Raw genomic sequence first — 21,552 nt, 5'->3', positions numbered from 1 at the left:
TAGAACCGCAGTGACAAAAACCGTCTCAAACCTTGAATCTACATTATGATACTGGAGGCATCAGAGTAAATACTAATCAAAAAGGCCCATCCTGCTTTATTTTCCAGGCTTTTGAGACAAAGTTTGCAAAATTGAATCATCTGCACACCAGAATATTTCAGGGTTTTGTTGAGTCATAAATCAATGTTGAGGTCTTAAATGATCACAGTATCACATTCAGTGAAGTTACCAGTGTAAAATGCACTGTAAGTATTTCCTGGGTGTATATATGTATATGTAGGTAAAGAACTGCACATATTCTCTTTTATTTTATATTTCATTCTATTCTAATCTGAATCTGTTAATGTAGCATGAATGGACTATAATTTTCATTTCATTATGCAACCCTGTGTGATATAATGATAAATAAATTACCTTGATACCTTGAGCTAAACAGAATTGACTTCTAGATGAGCTGTAATATATGATTCAGGGCCGTACTTTTCTTTTATAATATATGAATAAAACAAACACACATTCAACCCAATATTTAATTCCTTACAGAAACTTGAACTGTTCGTCATGTCAGCCTCTGATAAGACTGAGCAGAGCTCTTTCACTCATTGTTCCATCATTAAGAGTAAAACATTTTAAAGTATTGTGTTTGTGTCTCAGAATTAGGACATCTCCATTAAACTGTGCAGTAAACTCCCGCAATAAAGACGATGTTGATAGTTCTTTCTGTTGCTTCATTTGTTTTGAGGAGCAAAGAGCTGATAACAGCCCTTTTGATAACAGCCACTATCTGTTCTTATGATGAGAGCAACCCTCAAGTTTAACAGTGAAAGTGGAACAAGACTCAAGATGACTCGCAAAGTAAATAGTTGCCGTTTCAAACGGGTGAAACAAAGCCACTGATTCAACAGAGGCTGACAATCCTTTCACCAATGGCCTCATTTGTTTATACGAATTAAAAACTAATGAGGTAATAGTGATTTATTGATGTTAAAATGCCAGATATAACAATTTAAATACGCACAGTAGAAATTATTTAAAGTGAAGCAAGTTTAGAGTGAAAAGTTAGCGTGGTTCAACAAGGACACAAACACAGGGAATTAAACTGATGATCACTACAACCAAGGATGTATTCATGACTTAAACATCCAAGTGCATTCATTTTACATCATGGCCTTCAAACAAAATGATTAGATTAGATTTTAAAGGAAGGAAGGAGGCGCCTCTAGCCTGGCAACAAGAACTGATTTTCACCACAGATTAGTCTGCCTGAAGAAGCCAAGATATTGTACCCTTTATTATTCAGCATAAGACTTGTAGCCTACAACTATTCTTTTCTGCAGCTTTTGTAACACACTGTAATTCATCTACTTGCAAATATATATTTTAACTGTATTCCATTGTATTTTCTTTCTCATCTCTTTCACTTTGCAACAGGAGAAGCGCTAAATTATCATCATCATTGGCTCCCCATCACTGTAATGTATTATTCAAACTCTGCACTACGGATTACATTGTATGTCTTCTTCATGCCTGACGTGAGGCCAAAGACACAATTTTCTCCTCAATTGGACAATGAAATTGTATTCTTTGAGCTCACAATGTGTCGAGCTCGATGTTTGTATGTGACGCTGTGTGTGTGTGTGTGTGTGTGTGTGTGTGTGTGTGTGTGTGTGTGTGTGTCTGTGTGTACGCTCTTAAAAAAAAAAGGGTTGTTCCTCAAGGGCTAAGGTTCTACCCATTTACTTCTAGATAAAACCTTTGGAATATAAAAGGATTCTCAGTCGGACCCCCTGGGTGGGTTCTAGGTAAAACCCTTGAAATATAAAGTTATTCTAAGTAGAACCCCCTCTGTGAGTTCTAGGTAAAACCCTTCAGACATAAAAGGGTTCTAGATAAAAAAAAAAGCCTGAGTGAGTTCTAGACAAAATCCTTGTCAAAAACTTCTCTGTAGAACCCTCTGGATGGGTTCTTGTTAGCAACCTTTGATAGATGGTTCTTTGTATAAACCTTTATGTTGGGTTCTAGGTAAAACTCTTTAAAAGTGTTCCAAGAGGAACATTATAAAAAGGTTCTACAAGGAACCAAAAAGGTTCACTTATGTGCACAAGCTGAAGAACACTTTATAGTTCTAGTTAGCACCTTTGTTTCTCAGAGTGTGTACTGTGTGTGCGTACCTCTATAGGCTGCGGGTCGTTGAGATGGTCACTCAGGTCCATCAGTATCTGAGGCATCCAGTCTGGGACGTCGTAGGGGCTCGACAGGATGCACGCACTGAGGCCGAGCACTCCAGCATGGCGCCGCACCAAGTCTGCACGCACGCACGCACGCACGCACGCACGCACGCACGCACGCACACACACACACACACACACACACACACACACACACACACACACACACACACACACACACACACACAAAAGGAGAGTTAAAATGGGCTGTAGAATTTCAAGGTTCACAATTCCTCTGGGATAAGAAAGGGTAATAGGGCAAGTATTACTGTGATTGCCTCACTGTGTGATTGTGACGTGCACATAAGTGTGTGTGTGTGTGTGTGTGTGTGTGTACCTGTGGAGGCCAGTTCTCCTCTGGCCTTGGGGAGGCAAGTCTGACTCAGCGTCTGGAGCTGTGTCTGCAGACTGGAGTCCAGAGGGAAGAACTGGCACTGCAGTAAACCACTGAGGGTGGTGCCTGCCATGTCCCTCACCTACAGGGAGAAGGAGGAAGAAGAGGGGAGCAGAGGGGGAGGGAGGGACAGCAAGGAGAGAGAAAGAGTTAGAATATGAAAAAAAAGGAGACCCGTGAAGATTAGAACCGACAAATAAAGGATGCGGTGGAGAGCACGAGGCAGTTTTAGGGCGAGAAACGCATACACAATTTATTAAAAGAGGCGAGTGCAAGGAGATTGGGGGGAAAGCGAGGCACACAGGACAGAGACGAGCAGAGGAGGAGGAGGAGGAGGAGAAGACGGAGGAGGAGAGATAGATGCTGAGTTGAGCTGAGGTGAAATTCACTTGCAGAACATCACTGCCTTTCCTGCATCACTTTGCATAAATTATGAATAAGCGCTGAGTGATGGTTGACGCATTCAAATAGACAATGATACAAAGACAACAGCTGTACACGCACGCAGTTTACAAAATATTAAGACGAGCAACTGTTTTTGTTGAGTTGGACAATCCGGGTGAAGCCCAGTGCTTATTGATTTTCACCTGCACGTCCAGATCAATGGAAAGAGACAAGCTGGAGAAGGTTTTAAAACCACGGAGACAAGTGAGACATGGATTGTACAAAAGATGACGGGGCTCAATATTAGAGGAGACGGTGCACAAGTAGTAAAGTTTATTGCATTCAATAAATAGACATGAATAATTAACATAACAGCAGTTAGTCAATATTAACTGTCAAAGCAAATATGTGTTGCCAAATTATAATTTGAGAATTTGATTGATTAGATTATTATGTTATTTTTAGGTCTCTGAAGGGGATAGTTTGGATTATTTAATGTGGGGTTGTATAAGGTATTAATTGATAGTCAGTGTGTTAGCTACAGGGGTCAGCAACGAAATGTATTTTAGCCAAATCAATATCAATTTAAGTGTACGCTATATTTTGAATATTTTCAGTGCATTACCTTGCTGTCAGACAGCCTTTTCAGATGGGAAACTGCTGTTGTACAAACCAAGTATTGCTCTCTCCAGACCAACCAAAATCCATAGGTGAAATCAGTGATTTTATCTTGCAGAATAAAGGAGTCTCTGGACTACTGCTGCCTCAATCTGTTCGTTTGTGTTATTGTGTGACAGAAGTCACACACAAACACAAACAAACTAACAGATTAAGGCAGCGTTGCACCTGCAACTCCTGTATTCTTCAAGGTGAAATGACCGATTTCACCCATGGAGTCTGGTTGGTTTGCAGAGAGCAATATTGACTTGTAAAACGGTGGATTCCCATCAGAAAAAACTGTCTCACCACAAAGTAATGTGGTGAAAATATTTTAAATATAGTACACTCTTAAACTAATATTGAACATTTTGGGTGGGCCTTTTTTAACTGACTAAAACATGGCTCAATAACAACGATTGCTTGCTGTCCCGCTGCAAGTAAAATGCCACATCCGGCTAGTAAGTCTAGCAACTCGCCTGATTGAGAAAGTGCTAAAGAGGAATTCAAGTATTTGACGATTTTGGTAATAGATTGTTTAAGTAATTTTTCATTCAAAATGGCAGAAAAAGACTGTTTTCATCCACTCAAAAGTTGACTTTGTGCCAATAGTTTGCTGACCCACTTGCCTGACCGACTAAATGTTTAACTCTGTAAATTATGTTTTGTTGCTGACCCCGTCCACAGTACAGTGTATCACTTAGCTTCCGTGTGTCCAAACTGGGGTTGTTTCAACACCCATCTACTGTAGGTAATAAATAACCTCATGCAACCCCACTTTAAATAATCTAAACTCTCCCTTTAAATTACAACCAACTACAAAGAGGTGCAAGATGGCCATAGTGCTCTATCAACATCCTTGTAACCACAGAAGAAAAAAAGGCACTAAAATAGGAAAATAAATTAAGCGTCAAGGAGTGCGGTAGAGGGTTATTTTTAAGCAATAACTATGAAGAGAAAAGAAGGATTAAGATTTAGTGAGGAGAGACTAGGGGACAATAAGTGGCCATTTATAATCCTGTGACAATTATACCTTACAGAGGGGCGATGGCTGTATTAAACCAGTGTTTGCTGCTTTTTTGTGCATACATTACCTCGAGCTGTTCATCAAGCAGCAGCTGCATCACCAGCGTTTGGATGCGGAGCACCTCGGCAGGCGCACTGAGCAGGGTAAACAAGTTGTAGAAAACCATGATCTGGAGGTAGGTCAGTACTGAGAAGCGTGCGTGCCACGACCTGCTGCCCGCCATCTACAGAGAGGTGGGGGAGAGGAAGAGAAAGAGAGACACAGAGGTGGGTTGGGGTTTGCACAGAGGCCCATAGATGATGTTTTTATGTGTCTTGTGCAAACAAAATATTAGGTTGTAGACACAAATTAATATGTTATTTACACAGGAGTCATTCTGCTGTGTGCACAAGTCATTATCCTGTGAGACCAAGATAATTTTGTTTCAGTTCAAATTATTCTCTAACAGTTTATCAAGTTTTATTTTCAGCTGCCACATAATTAAAATCTTAAAAGCCATGCTCAGGAATCTGTGAGGCTATACTTAGGTGTAGTAATGCTTTAAGCTAAATGCTAACGCCAGCATGCTAACATGCTCACAGTGACATGCTAATGCTAAACAGGCACAACCTTTTACCATATCCACCATGTTAGTTAAACGCACAGTATGTGATTTCTGCAGCAACACAAGATATAGTTTGATGACTTCATGAAGTAGTGTAGGATCATGGGAGTTGTTGTCTTCATTGATCAACAACCACCATTGCTGTGAAAATCTATCTGACATGACTCAGGCATCCCATTTTGGGATGATATAGAAATGGGATGATGCAGAAATGTTATATATGATACCTTTAAGCTTGTTAGAATGCTAAATTTTCCCAAGTAGGACTAAACATAAATACTGTTGTGGCTGATGTAGATGTCATTAGTTTTGCTTGTATTAGTCTATAAAGCAAATATTGGACAAATTACAAAAAAGAATACCTTTTCTACCCAGGCTAGCTGGTTCCCACTGCTTTCATTCTTCATGCTAAGCTAAGCTAACCAGCTAAACTAAGCTTGTAAGATCAATACCATCTTTTAAATCATTTCTCAAAACTTACTTATCTCATATAATTGTTGGAAATTTGATTCCATTTTATTCTTGTATTATTTTAAAAGCACCAGTGTGTAGGCAATGGTGCCATCTAGCGGTGAGACTGTAGATTGCAAACAAGTGAATATCCTTCCCCCCACCCTTCTGTTCCAGCGTGTAGGAGCACCCACAGTGGCTGTGAAACTCACCAACAAACACAAAAGGCCCTGTCTAGAGTAGGCTGACCATATTTTCAAATCCCCAAACTGGGACCCTTAAGTGTCATTCATGCATTTGCGCATATGCACTTATGCACACCCCACAGGCATTTTCATCAGGATGGGTGGCAGTTATTTCAGTGCTTAGCATCCCTACTGAGCATACTGTTCAAGAGCAGGGATAAAACTAACGCAGCATTTTTGTTGCCTGGTACTTTACGAAGGAAGAGGGAAGCTTCCTGGAGCTCTTTAGAAGAGATCGACAGTCTTTTCGGCATGATAGCTAACTGTTAGCTGACAGGTTTTGTCAGGAAGAGCCATAGCAACAGCCTTTTCAACACTGATTTATTAACAAATATACAGAAGATAGATATAAACAGCTCGTTCTAAGGTAATGAAAACACACTGACTCTTCTTTTCAGGTGGTTATACACTACAAATATTATATTCAATTTCTGTCATATTCTGCCAATAAATCCCTGTAAATCTACACACTGGATCTTTATTTGCTTTATTTTTATTTGCATCCTGAAATGTTTTGATCCTGGTTTGATTTTATGCGCTTTGTTGCTTTGTTTTGAGCAGTCCTAGTAGTATCTGTTGGCTCTTGCTCAATATTTAGCACAGAAATACAGTCTACAAGTGGTATTGATTAGTATTTCCCAAAATATCAACTTACTTCTTGAAACAATGTTTGTGCACAACATGAGAGCTTGTTCCCACAAGATAAAAAATTTAGGTTTGGGTGTCAAGGTGCAACCAGAAAATGTTGTTGCAACGCTTTCTCATCTCGTCTACCATCAAATATGAAACTGCAGACGTGATGGTTAGATATTCTGAGAGTACTGGAGGCATTTCTCCACAGGGGTGCCTCGCACGTACACAACCCACGGCAGGAATACAGTAAGCATCACAAAGTAAGCAAATTAAAATAGCACAGGTTGTTTTTAGTCCAACAACACCTTGGAGCAGCATTACGCGCGCAACACTGACAGCAGGCAGGTGGGGCAGCGTGTGTGTGTGTGCATATTACCTCTTCTAGTGCTGCCAGAACCAGAGGGATGTGCTCGGGATACAGCAGGCCCTGGGACATGAGAGAGAGACACGTGCGCGCATCCTGCTTCATCTCATCATAGCTCTCATCAATCTCCACCGGGGCAATCTGCAGGGAGAGGGAAACAGAGAGAGAGGTGGAGAGAGGTAGGAAGACACGAAGCTACGCACCATTTTGAGTAAATGAAGAGAGAAATTGAGTTTAATGGGCAAGTAAGATTGAGTGGGTAATAATGCTGCGCTGGGACCCGAGTGTGTGTGTGTATGTGTGTGTGTGTGTGTTGTTACCTTGAAGAGTAGAGGCAGGAGCTCTAGTTGCTGCTGAACAGGAGTGGTGAAAGTTCTCCCTGCGCTCGCCATCAACCATTTCAACACTGCAAAAACACACACACACACAGGGAGGAGATTTTGGGTCACTGCCAAATAATAAAAACAACAGACTTGTCGCTGTGACCTTACTGCATTGCTCTGCTAATAAAACACAATCTATCATGATTTCGTATCTAATGATTTGGATAATTTCATAACCAGATATTTATCTGAATAATGGAGATCAGTGTACAGCAGTAGTAACAGAAACTGAAAGAGCAACAATGCGCCAAAGTTAACACAAGAAATGAGATCCAAATTCTAGAGCTGCAACAATTAGTCAGTTAATCAATCAATTAGCTGTCAACTATTCAGTTCTTCCAGGAGGTTGCAACGTTGTGGTTGCAACAATTAATGCAAATTCCACCAGTCCCTGTGAATTCTGCATGACGTTGCAATTCTGTCCAACACAATCAGCAGCTTTTCTGAAAGTTTGATGAACCAGCAAAGCTTCCCTCGAGTTCCACCAATCATGCAAACGTCATACATGTACGCCTCAATGACCCGACTCAGTGTTTCATTATTTAATTTTTTGGTATTTTTATTTAGTCACAGGTACTGCAAAGAATTGTTGTCATTGTTATTGATATTTATCAGTGTTGTATGCAGTTTTATATTTCATAATTTTGTGCTTGCTGTTATGCGTTTGAGCTCCAAAAATTTTTAGCATCTTTGTGGAATACCCATCAGGTGCACTTCTTCTTTTACAAATAAAGCCTATTTTGTTAGAATTGTTGTAATCCTGAGCATGTTAAGGTTACTCAATCTGTTCACTGGCTCAATTTTCATTTGCTCCCACAGTTTCATTGCAAAAAAAACCGCCCAAAAACAGTGCAACAATCCATCACATCACAGAAAAGCTGCCTTAAAATCAGGCATTTTAGGACACAATCCGAAAACTATCCCACAACATCCTGGACAGACTGACTAAAGACATTAATCCCCAACTATTCTGATAATGGAATTATCATTTTGAGTCATTTTTTTAAGAAAACATGCAAAAATTCTCTGATTTCAGCTTCTAAACTGTGAATATTTTCTGGTTTCTCTGCTCCTCTATGACAGTAAACTGAATATCTTTGGATGGTGGGCAAAAACGAAACATCTGAGGATGACACTTTGGGCTTTGGGAAACAGTGATCAACATTTTTCACCATTTTATGGAGCAAACAACTAGTTAATTAAACAAGAAAATGACTGACAAATTAATCAGTAATGAAAATAATCATGGATTGCAGCCACTCTTAATTCAGTCTTTAGTAAACAGTTAGACCACCACAAAAACTGAAAGCAGGTTTGAATAAACACAAAATATAAAATCTTTATCTAAAATGAAATATCTCCCACATAACTATTTTTCGAATAATTTTCTATACTTAAGAAACACACCTACTGCTTGACCTCAAGTATAGTAGCAAAAAACTACTCTATTTTCCTCCATGAAGGTGCAAACACAATTTCAAAGCCTTTACCCCGCTGCCATGAATACACATCTGATGGGAAAATATTTAATATTTCATTTATCTTTTAGAAGGTTGTATAGGGTCTCAGTCTCAATGGTAGCTACAGCCTTGCTTACAGGACTTCAGCCACACAGATAGTTTTGATTTCATGTGCCCAGATTTTAAAATATCCACGTGTGAGATTTCTGTCTATGGAGCACATTTCTACCAGTGTGAAGGGAAAAAAAGATCCTGTAAACATTGTTTTGAGACACAAACTCAATATTTTGAGATAAGTCATGATCTTGAGAAAGTGTCTCATAAGGACTTGGAGCTGAGAAACAAAAGTAACAATATTTTTAGGCTATGCCATGATATACAATATATATCCTGATATACACATTATCCAAAATAACAGACTGGAAATAAGGTCTGGGCGGTTTAGATATACTCAAATATCAACGTATTTCACAAAACATTAGTGCATATTTTTAATAAACAATCATCAGTAATGTGGATATAATGATAAAGTGATTAAAGCCAACAGAACAGGTAGAAGAGTCAAAAAATTACGCAGCCTTTAACACCAGGAGAAAACCCTTCTGACATATCCCCATTTAACAACATCCACAATCTAAGACGATATTATATCATATCACATTGTCGCCATAATATTGATATATTGCCCAGACCTATCATGACTTACAGGATCTGTTTTTCCCCCTCATACTGGCAGAAATGTGCTTCCATCCGCTGCCACCTCTTATCAGAAAGAGATGTCACTGATCATTTTCTTTGCACATTTGAATAAAACACAGCTGCTCAGGAAATATTTAAAAAGAAAAAGAACTATGCACAGCTTGGCAAACAAACCAAAAAAATAAAAAAAATAAAAACCAATAATAATGGCACCGTGTGCATCTACATAGCCACGTCTCCAAAATAAATAAACAAGATAAAAATACCTTAAAAGAAACAGATGGTCAAATTCACAGCTACTTTGTAAGTCACTACAGCATCTTTTCACAACGGTAACCCAAAATAAGCAATTATAGGAGTGTTTGTCTTTACGTTGAGTTATGCTGTTATTTTTTTTCCATAAAGTAAGCTTTCATTAACTTGTCTTGTCATTTATGTGGGGTGGGGGACAGTGGTTTGAGCCAAGTTATTTTTTATTTTTATTACCAGTAAGGAACTTGGAAATGTTTTCTCTTCAAATGACGCCTCGCTAAGCCCTGCACTCCTTAGTTACTGTTGCTATGTCTGTCAAGCCTTCGATTCTAGCGCTGCACATATGTGGTTCACGATGATAAAGCTAGCACACTAAACATTGAAAGTGGCAGCAATTGTTGAAACGCTGAGTCTTCACTTCCACAGAGAAGAAAACTAGAACAGATTGTCATTTCTAGCTGATGATTTTTTAAAGACAACAAAAAAGACGCCACACTCCAAACACTGACTGCTGTTCTTCATAGAGCTCACGAGCACCACTTCAACATATGCGAAATGCGAAGTGATTGGAAAGCTGCAATCCGTAAACTGTATTTAGGTGAAATCTCAGAGGCAGAAACCTGGGCAAACAAAACCCAAACTATATGCACAGCTAAACAACGCTAAAGGTAAGTGATCTAAAAAAAAACTGTTTTGCAATTTGAGGGAAATGACCCTTTAACTGGGTATAATAAAACAGAGAGAAAACCAGTTATTTACTGTTTTTGGAGACTAGCCTGTAACTGAGAGGAAAACAAAATCAATAATAAAATCTAGTACAAATTACTGCTCTGTGCAGCCTGTACAAATGTTAATATTAGATACACCCTCCGAAATATTGAGTTAGACTCCTTTCCATAACTTTTTTTGAAAGGCTTAAACACGCACCCTTGAAATTCCCCTTCATCTCCACTTCGCTACCTTTTAAAGTGGATTTGAAAGGTGAAATCAATAAGGGATCACAGCTTTTAGCTTGTTTCATCTGGCTTCAGTGTGTCTGTCTATTTCATCAAGAGAACAAGCTGTCCGGGTGTGTGTATATATTTATATATATATTTATATATGTATTTTCCCACAGCCACTGTCTATCCCTGTCCTACACCATGTCCATCCACCACACAGTTTACATGCATCCACATTCTGACCAGTCTTGAGCAGCTTGACAGCCTGGGTGCGCTCGTCCGTCTCCTGGGTGTTCTCCTCATGGACGTGGTTGTGGATCTCGGGCTCCGACGTGAGGGGCTTGAGCCGCTCTAGGACCCGGGTGACGAACTCTGCCACGTGGGGGGAGGACGTGGGCTGGGTGTTGGGTAGCGCCACGTCTATCATGAAGATATAGGTCAGGACACTGGAGAGAGACGGGGACAGAGGGAGGGAGGGGATGGATGAAGGAGAAACAGAGGAGTCACAAAAACAGATGCAGCTCAGACAGAGAAAGGTGGATTCTTAGAAATAAGGGTTCTTCCTAAAGTGCTGAGGTTCTACTCACTTGTGAAAAACCCTATTTTGAAGGAAGTGTTCATCAAAGGGTCCCTGTAAGACTAGGGGCTCCATTAAGAACCCTTTCCATCCAAAGAACCCCTTTTGGTCTTCAAGAACTCTTTCATCAAAGGTTCTTTGTACCATAATATAAAACAATTCTAGATAAAGCTCATAAAATAAATGGGTTCTTGGTAGAACCCCCAGGATGGGTTCTAAATAAAATCCTTAGAATATAACCTCAAGTGGGCTCTAGTTAAAACCACTGGAATATAAAAGGTTCTCAGTAAGACCCCTTGTAATATAGACTCTTGGAATATAAAAGTGTTCTGGTAGAACCCCCTGAGTGGGCTTTAGATAAAAACCCTGGAGTGTGTGTAGATAACACTCAGAGAATATAAAAGGGTTCTCAGGAGAACCCCGTGTGTGCTCTAGATAAACCTATTGGAATATAAAAGGGTTCTCAATCAAACTGCTTGGGTGGGTTCCAGATAAAAACCCTGGGAATATAAAAGGGTTCTCTGTAGTACTGCCTGGGTGGGTTCTTGTTAGCACCCTCAGAGGCTGATAAAGTTCTGAATAGAACCTCCACACAGGGTTCTGGGTGAAACCATTACACTTCAGAAGGGATCTCTGTAGAACTCTCAGAAGGAGTTCCGAGTGAAATCTTTATGAAAGGTTATACCAGGAAGCAAAAAGGGTTCTCCTCTGGGGACAAGGGCAAGAATCCTTCCTGGTTCTAGTTAGCAGCTGTATTTCTGAGAGTGTGGAGATAAAGAGGCTTAGAACCGAACAGGCCAAACGGCGCACACAAACTAATTAGATTAACCTATTTAAGTGTGATTATGTAATGCAGAGGAGATAACACAGAGTTAATTCAGTACCTTCCAATGCGCTCCCTGACATTCTTATACACCTGGGTGAGTTTGGGCTCCAGGTACGCCAGCAGCCTGTGCAGCAGTTCAGAAACTCTCCACTGCTGCTGGGCCAGACCTCCCTGAAGCACATACAGCAAACTGACAGAGACAAAAGAGACAGGGGGATCGAGGAATGGGGGGGGGGGGGGTCGTCGTCGTGTTATTGCGGCACGTCAGCTCAGCGTACGTCAGCTCAGGTTACTACTGCAGTCTGAAATCAGAAACCTCTGAAATACTGTAGATGGCATAAACACATACTCTGCCTATAGTTATTCATGCACATACGTACACACACACACGTGCACATACCTGGCGTCCCGGAACGAGCCGCCCTCTCCACTCAGCGGACTCTCCATCAGCAGCTCAAACAGCCAGTGGAGTTTCCTGGGGTCCCGGCCCTCCTATTGGACAGCGGCCGGTACAACACAGGCTTATTTTTGGAACTATTATTTCAGGTTGGCAGCATGTATACATCCACAAAGGCAGAGGTACTCATTTTTTCTCAGCCAAGGACCCATGACAAATTTGAAAATACACCAGGGACCCCCTTATGAACGTTGGATTAGAGGGACCTTAAAGGGTGACACGTGCTTGACTAGCAGGAGGAACATTTATGTATATACATAACTATATTTATTATATTATAGATTGTTGAATGTAGTAGAATTGTAGAATGCAAATTATGAACTACTTTAGATTTTATAAATGACATATGATTAACTGAACTATGAAGCCTTTTGTAAATAAATATCGATTCTCTGTCAAAGTGCCACAGCCCCCTGGACCCATATCTGAGAACCACTGCACAACTGTATGCATATGTTCCCATACTGTCAGTTCCAATACAAACAGAGAACTAGGCCCTGTGTCAGTAACAGTATATATAACAGTAGGCGCTCTTTGTATTATACAACATAAACAAACTTAGTGTAAATTTTACCCCTACATAAAAGATACACATTGATTTCCTAGCAGATGACTGTAAGTCAACAGTACTACCAAAAGAAGATGGTTTAAGTATGTATGGTACGTTTAAGAGAGGAGCAAATCAGTCTAAACTGATTTCAACTCAATTTTAAGTCCTAACTGATTCAAAAATTATGTTTCCTGCTGAAACAAGATGTTTCAATGCTGTCTATCAGTGAAGACCACAGTTTCAAAATAATAATAAAAAAAATCTTCTGGTTATAATGAAGAGATAAATGAGGGCAGCTCTGTGAGGCTGTACTTTGGCAAAGTGGTGCTTTAGGCTAAATGCTAACACTAGCATGGCAACCTAATCGTGACTAAGGTTTGCTGAGGTTTAGCAGGTGTAATTTTACCATCTAAGGTTAGCATGTTAGCATATTAACATTTACTAATTAGCACTAAACACGAAATAGAACTGAAGCTGATGGAAATGTTGTTAGTTCTGCAGGTATTTGTTTACACAGTGAGCACCAACTGAGATCTATTTGTTGATTTCTAGTCTACAACTGAATGATATTTGGTCTGAAAGTCTAAGACCTATTCTCGCTGTCTTTTCAACCAGCTAAAATGCAGTTACAACACGTCACAAAACAAATTTGTTCAGTTGTAGGGATGGGCTCAGTTCGCACTGGTAAAGGGGGATCACTGAGCCACCTAGTGGAACATTAATTCTCATCTTATTAGGCGGTATGGTAGCCTGAAGTGATGCACGGACCAATGAACCCGCAGGATGTGGGTCGACTTACTAGATAATACTACAGGTTTATGTGGACGGGCCATGTTTTTTGTAAATTATCATAACTGAAAAAAAAAACACTGCGTGCAATAGTCCATAATCCACTAGTCTGTGGAGAATAGCTGGGCTCTGTATCTGATTTACTGCCAAGTTTTGCGGTTTGTGTGAGTTCAGATTTTATGATAATTCTCGAAATGTTCCATCACTCCTCAGGCATAATAGGGATATGAAAATGCTCCTGGTGGTATCCTATTAATTTTCATCTATATAAAACCTCTACTGTAGACAGTACATTTCCTCTAGATTTTTTTTCCTTTTTGTTGAGAACCCCCAACCTCAAAGTTCAGACTGCAACTATGGTTGTAGGATGAAAAGGAGACAATAAAAAATGACAATAAAGGCTTTGTGCTGCCAACGAGCTTCCAGTACATCATAAGAATTAGCTTAATGTGCATGAATATTTGGTGTATTGCTTGCAGCTTTGACTACTCCAGAGATATATGTGCATGGACTTGTGGTAGAGGGAGAAATTAGTCTTCTGGCCTCTTTTCCAAAAAGCTTTCTTCTAAAAGGGGCAGAAAAGTCCAGGCAGGAAGACACGGTGGATAAACAGGTTAAACACAGGACTTTTGTCCAGGAGACTGTGATCTGAGTCCTGTGTGAGATTTAACTTTTTTTTTTCTGGCTTCGAATTGAGAACTGTTGAGTTGTAGTTTTTAAAGTGATGAAAAGCTTTTATTTTCACATGGTGGACGATAAAAAATTTCTTTAAAATACGGTCTAAATGTGAATGTTTAATCAATGTCTTCAACTAGTCTGTGAAAAAACTTTTCCTTTTGAACATTCTTGAACATCTTTTCATTGGTGGTCACGGTCGTTCTTTTTAACATCTTTTTAGTAGAAAAAAAATGGCAAAAAAACTTGGCAAAGCAAGATACTGGACAAATTAAAATGGGATCGCCAACTTTATTGCAATTCATCTTGAGGGGGACTTGAATGTCTGTACCAAATTTCATCTAACAGTCATCTAAATGACTCACGATATATGCAGTGAAGCAGCTCTCTGCTGTTATGGACCAAAGATTTGGAACAAACTCTCACCAGATGAGCAACTTCTATTGAAAATTTAAAAAAAAACAGCTCAAAATTTACTTTTATGAGCTTGCTTTTAATAAACTTTACCTTTTTGAAATTATTTTACAGTTTCATATCTTGGGATATTTATTTGCTTTGATTACTAGCATCATCAAATTTTTATCCATTAAGCACTAAGCACTCTGAGCTGTGTTCTATGTTATAAGAACTGCTATTTAAATAAAGTTTATCATTATTATTGTTACTGGAATTAAACGTTTCACTGAAAACTACAAGTGTCAGCCTCACAGTGGTGCTAGAGGAAAAGTCAACTGGATTAGGATTAATCATCTGGGCACTATGAATAGCTGCACAACATGTCATAGCAATCATGCTGAATAGTTGAGATGGTAACGAGAGCCACAGTAACGACATAACAATGACAAGAAAATTTAAAGTAAGGACTGCTTGTGCTGCAAATGGTGTTTTCAAAATCCAATTTTCACCCAAACGTTTGTTTTATTGATTTTTCTTTTTTTAAATCTGCTATTCAACATTTTTTATCTGGAATTGTATTCAGACAAATTCCCGATTTTCTGTATTGAGCCCTGAGCTGTGATGTGTTGTGTTGTGTTGTAGGCTATTTGTATGCATGTGAGCAACTCACACAGGCAGTAGCGATGCAGGTGCCCCAGTCTGTGTAGGTTTCCACTGTGATGTTGGTTAACGCCGTCCTGATCAAAGGGCACAAAACCTTCCATAGCCTGTCCACCTGAGTGCACACACACACAATAATGAAAGTTTTTATTAATATTGACTTTTCTTATCAAAAAGTAGTGCAGTGTGTGTATTTGTTGCTGTGTGTGTGTGTGTGTCTCCAGCACCTTGCTGAAACTCCAGAGTTTGCTGCCTCTGATTAGTCCTGCAGTAATCTCACACACACAGCGCTGTGAGCTCTCATGGGGGTCGCTGGCAAGCTGCTCCAGGTGAGGCCATAGTAACGGCAGGAACACGTCACCATAGTTACCAAACAGCCCCTGTCGATCAAACGTGAGCATGAAGGTTTGTTCCAACCAAGAGCTCTTTTTTTTTTTTTTTTTTTTTTTTTCAACCAAAAGAAAGACAGATTACAGTCATTCGCTTGACGCAAGTGAGCTGTCAGCTGCCTGACGGACAACAATGAATCACAGCAGTTGATGACACAAATTCCAGCTCTACGTAGTTCAATTCAGCCTTGGCTCACGGTGGTATGCTGTGTCACTTCTTTGTAAAAGGTTTGCCAGATCGATTGAGACTGAGAGTTTAAATTGCACCTTGAACAGACAGAAGCGTCGGGGGTTGAAGCTGTCTTTTCCTTTCCGATCCTCCAGAGAGAGAAACTCTATCAGCTGATCAATAAATTCCGCATCGGAGAAATATTCAAAGACGATCTTCTCACCCTGAGTGACACAAAAGACAAATGCCACATGTAATAGCAGGAATATTAAGAGGTGACAAGAGTACACACATTTGAATTCAAGTAGATACAGATACATGTAAAAGTAGAAGAACTGATTTAACTTCATTACTCAAGTAAAAGAAAGTACAGGCTCTGAAATATACTAAAAAATATAGTAAAAATATAGTAATATATAGTAGTATAGTAAAAAATAGTAAAAAGTCACCCTCTGTCAGACATTTCTATCAGTTGTTTCTGTGCCAAGCAAACTGAACCTCACCTTCTCTCCATCATCTTGTTACATCTTTTAATTGTTTTTGACATTACATCTTTTAAGTCATTTGCATCTTGTTACATCTCGTCTTTTTTCATCTTTAATGTAAATTTTTTTTCTTGTCATATCTTTTACATCTTTTTGTTTTGTTACATCTTTTATGTCTTATCACGTCTTTTCAGACATTTACATTTTGTTGCATTACATTGTTTTTGTCTTGTTACATCTTTGACAAAATTATGTCTATGTTATGTCTTTCATGCCATTTTTGTCTTGTTAGGTCTGTCATGCATGATATGTACTGATGGATAAACAAAAGAATTATCCTATCCATATAGGCTGAAATCAGTCCTGATATAAGAAAGGTGGCAAGTAATGATGCAAAATAAAAACAATCAATAATTCCCCTTAAATACTAACCTATTTTGAAATGTATGTAGTAGAAAGCATAGATATTTGTGTTGAAATATATGGAGTAAAAGTAAAAAAAATGTCAGTAAAATAAATACTCAAGTACAGATTCCAGAGAACTCCACTTAGGTACAGTAACAACATATTTCTACTTTGTTACTTCCCATCTCTCGTACACATGGAGGTATCAAGTGAGCGACTTCATGTGTGGTACAGTGTGAGCACACACCTCACTCATCTCTTCATACAGCAGGTCATCTTTTGGCTTTTCAGAAGCTGCATGGATCATCAATTCTCTGAGAGGAGCAGGAGACAAAGAAGAGGCTGCTGCTGTGATTTATAGATAACAACAAACAGGAAAAATATGGATAGACACATACTGTCTTCACATAAGCAGTGAGGATAAATGAATGATTAAAAAGTCAGTTAGTCAGCAAGCCGTCCGCGCACGAAGACAGCCCACCAGCCCTCCACCTATACATCAATTCCTCTATCTAGGCCAGGCAGGAAGTCGTTCAGTCAGCCTTATCTAGGCCAGGCCATGACAGGGAGTCACTTCAACAGCCTGCTAGTTATCCAGCCGCCCAGATCAGTCATCCAGCAGTTAGTCGGACATAAAGTTAGCCACAAAGCCGAGCATCAAATCAACGAGGCACTTAAGTCAATCAGTGATTTAGCTCCGTCCAACCAAGCAGTTAATCAGCCTTCCAGTTTCTAAATCCACCACCTAAACACTCCGTCACTCTCTTTACCTCGGCCATGAGTAGTAGCCCCAGTGTGTCTTCTCCACACACTGCAGAGAGTCCCACTGTTCCTGACTCAGAGGTAGGTTGTTGCTGTCGTACTGCATCCAGCGATTCGATTCACGATCCCCGACACACACACCCACTGGATCGTCTACGCCGCCTGAACACACATGCAAACAAAACACAAATACATGTTAAGTTTTGGATTTATTTCACCCATTCCAGTACATTCGTTTTTTTTTTTTTTTGTAGTAATTCAAGTGTGCAGTACTGTATACCAGCCATTCCCAAATTTAAGAACGTCACAACCCAATTTGAAATCTGAAAATCCTGTGTGGCTCACCCAAACCTTTAATCACAACTGACCAAGACACAGACTAATCCTACCAATGACGAAATCCAGTATTATGGGTCACCAAATAATAAAACTAGGTCAGAAAAATGAAGAATTAAACATAATTCCCATGGTTTGGTTTTATCAGTTGTGATTAGTTTTTTTTAAATTATTCATGAATATTTTCTGGAAATTTCAAACTTACAAAACTAAAATTTAAAAACACTTAATTGATTTATTTTAATGACCTCTCACGGCACTCCTGCAGTACTGTCAGAGACCACCAGGGGGCCACAGTCCACACTTTGGGATTCACCGTTCTATATAATAATAATTCAACATTGCAGTACTCTGGTTTACACTGGTATTAACACTGCAGTACTCTGGTTTACACTGGTATTAACACTGCATTCATTTATTTATACTGTAGATTTAAACCAACCAATACTCTTATTATAAATATTCTCCCGTTTTATACACTTATTCATAGACCCCATTATTCAGCATTATTGTTTGTTTGTGTACACATTTATATATATTGTAGTATAACATTTATGTTTTTACATACTTGCATACCTCTTATTTCTATTTTCCTATAATTCTTCTATGCTTATATCTATTTCAATTCTTGAATGGGAGGACCTGTAGGATAATCCAGTGTCTCCATATTAATAAAGTCAATAAAATATTCCTTATTCTGATATAAGTATGTTTTGAGTTACACTTGCAGGTGGGTGTGTGTTGGCCGTTGATGAAAAGTTGTCTTGGTTTTCAACATAAAAGAAAGAAAGAAAAAGATTTTCTAATTTCAAGCAATTTATCTTCTAATAGCAAGCAAATGTAGATTTATATTCCAGTCTTATTGCTTACTCAATGGGAAATTACCACACAATTAGTCTTAACACCATGATGTATTATTTAATCAAAATTAGACGCTGAGATTGCATCTGATAATAGCTGAATTGAGAGAAGGGATTCTCACTAGAATTGCTGCATTCTACCCACAAGAACTAAATGTTAGAGTTGTTTACTGAATATGAATGTTATTTTGTGCTTGTGTGCTCACACTCACTGATTTCTGATGGCTTCACAGCCACTTTCTTTCTTGGTCGTTTCAGCTGTTTGAGGATGCCAGCCATTGCTGAGATCGCCACCTTTGGGAGAGACAGATTACACAAAGGTAAGGTAGAGTCATGCAAGACATGATAGAGGGCTGGAGCATGCAATGGTCAGCCTCAGCTTTACATTATTCTATGGCGCTGCTGCTTATTTTTTAATATATTTCTGCTACTTTTAGTTGTACTGTTCATATTTTTTAGCCACACACACTTGCACTTTTTCCAGAGGCCTTTTTGGGACTTGCCTATTTGTTACTGTCAACTATTGTTTGTACTGTTGCACCCATGTTATGCTTTTATTTTGCACACTGGCCCCAGAGAAAAATGCTATTTTAACTGTGTCCCAAATCAACACTACACACTAGTCCTGAGCAGGTTTTGACAGTGTATATAGTATATTCCAAGTATATTCTATATGATATGGGTCTGTATTTGTCACACCACCCTATATACTCTAGTTTTTATATTATATATTTGCTACCGAATGCTTTTACATCCTTTTTAGTTGTATTTTATTGCTTATATTTTATCTCATTCCTGTGTTATTTATTACTCATAAATATGTGAAACCCTTAATACAAATGCACCGTTGGAGGTTGATCAAATTACTATTTTGTTTTGCTTGCACAATGACAATTAAGTTCTTTAATCTTTCATCTAAAAAAGCCAATGTGAAAATGAAAAACACTTGATTGTTGACCGAGCTGTCGATGGATACTATTGTCCCAAAATGCAATGAACAAAATAAATGGACGGGCTGAAAAGAAAGTAAATAAATGCAGCTGGTTGGGACAGCTCAAGTAAGAGAAAAAGAAAAAGAACTAAATCTTCTGAAAGACACTTTGCTTTCTCTTTGGGAAACTTAATTGGAAGGGACAATCTAAAGTCTGTTTGACAGTTTGACTGACATCTAGGGGCACACCTTGTGAACAGTCAAGTATGTTGACTACTTAAAACACATTTGTTTGCCTTAACTTTCAATTAGTGCTAATTGTTTGATGAGTTCAGGGCTGGCACCTGTTAACATTATCTTTTAGCTGGGTCGGTCTTTGTCTTAATGAATCTTTTAACCCTAATACGTATAGTCCATATTTGCCCTGCCAACAAGAATAAAGTTCCTAATAACACTGCATTTTTCTATCTCTCTATTTATGTTTGTGTTCCCACATGCCACCAAGCTCTGTGAGTTTCTCTTCCCCTCTCCTTCTAGATCTCCTCTCTCTGTCTTTCTTTCCTACTTTGTGTGCCCTGTCCTCTTCCAGGTCTCCCTGGGGGAGAGGAGGTCAAATGGCTCAGGTCTCACTTGGCAACACCTGAGGTTCCTAAATAGCTTCCTGGATCCACATTTTTAACATATATTTTGTAATCCACATGCATCAGGAACTTTGAAATATCAGATACTTGTCCATGAAGCGTAAAACCTTGCGTATGCTGATGGAGTCATGTATGAGGCTCTGCGTGAAGAAGAGGACAGCATCAGGGGGCAGTGGGTGATCTTCTCTCAGCTGGAGTGACAACAAGTCTGTGGCCATGTGCTCAAATTTCCAGGGCCTGAAAGACAAGCAGACGCACATGCAAACATAAGACTTGTTGGTAATTTTAAAAAACAAGCAATTCTGTATCACAACATAGGATCTTTTCACTAAAATGTTGAGTTAATTCTCTGCTCTAAAAACCATATATCCTCTCTTTTCAACCATTATTTTTTTATTTACAGGCCAAGATCACTGTCTAGAGGCTACAGGAAGAGTACATTTAGATTTTCCAAACAGAATACATAGCTTGTATAGTGTATTCTGCCATCATAACATTTACACACATAAACAACTGGAAAGGAAGCTTACAGATTACTGTCTTCAAGGCAATCCAAGAGATCATTGACCAGCTTCTCATATTTTCTGTGCAAAAGAGAAAGAAACTGTTAGACAGTCATACTACTCCTTCAGTACCACTACGTTTACTAATGGTAATAACAGTAAATAAAACATGATGGTGCTCTGGCTCTTCTGTAACCTTGAGAAAAACTAAGACAGCATTAAAGCTAAATGAATGAACAAATAATACCAACTCCAGTTTATATTCCTACCTTGCGGCAACCACATTTCTGATTCGCTGGCGTTGAAGCCCCTCTTTCAGCTCCTCTACAGATGGTGCCTTGAAACAAGGCGTGGGATTTTCAGACTCCACGATACAATTGGCGACCTCTACACAGCTTTCAGTCACCTACAAGTGAAGAA

General features: G+C 39.1%; 1 protein-coding gene across 1 annotated transcript in view; it reads right to left on the bottom strand.

The window, feature by feature from the left end:
• Window positions 1-21,552, bottom strand: part of LOC146312176 (proteasome activator complex subunit 4B-like) — a 59,747-nt gene that overhangs the window by 1,137 nt on the left and 37,058 nt on the right. The window contains exons 30-46 of the mRNA XM_084741214.1: window positions 21,402-21,538; window positions 21,160-21,213; window positions 20,737-20,866; window positions 19,270-19,351; window positions 17,870-18,023; window positions 17,347-17,413; window positions 16,308-16,433; window positions 15,879-16,031; window positions 15,662-15,766; window positions 12,525-12,616; window positions 12,183-12,314; window positions 10,965-11,167; window positions 7,307-7,392; window positions 6,999-7,127; window positions 4,758-4,913; window positions 2,566-2,704; window positions 2,172-2,305 (exon numbers count right to left, since the gene is read on the bottom strand). Of these exons, the coding sequence (XP_084597340.1) occupies window positions 2,172-2,305; window positions 2,566-2,704; window positions 4,758-4,913; window positions 6,999-7,127; window positions 7,307-7,392; window positions 10,965-11,167; window positions 12,183-12,314; window positions 12,525-12,616; window positions 15,662-15,766; window positions 15,879-16,031; window positions 16,308-16,433; window positions 17,347-17,413; window positions 17,870-18,023; window positions 19,270-19,351; window positions 20,737-20,866; window positions 21,160-21,213; window positions 21,402-21,538 (2,079 nt within the window). The remainder of the gene's footprint in view (window positions 1-2,171; window positions 2,306-2,565; window positions 2,705-4,757; window positions 4,914-6,998; window positions 7,128-7,306; window positions 7,393-10,964; window positions 11,168-12,182; window positions 12,315-12,524; window positions 12,617-15,661; window positions 15,767-15,878; window positions 16,032-16,307; window positions 16,434-17,346; window positions 17,414-17,869; window positions 18,024-19,269; window positions 19,352-20,736; window positions 20,867-21,159; window positions 21,214-21,401; window positions 21,539-21,552) is intronic.

The sequence above is a fragment of the Lutjanus erythropterus genome, chromosome 17 (assembly GCF_056507025.1).
Source record: "Lutjanus erythropterus isolate fLutEry1 chromosome 17, fLutEry1.hap2, whole genome shotgun sequence".
Taxonomy (NCBI): domain Eukaryota; kingdom Metazoa; phylum Chordata; class Actinopteri; order Lutjaniformes; family Lutjanidae; genus Lutjanus; species Lutjanus erythropterus.
This window is presented reverse-complemented; position numbering and strand designations above follow the sequence as displayed.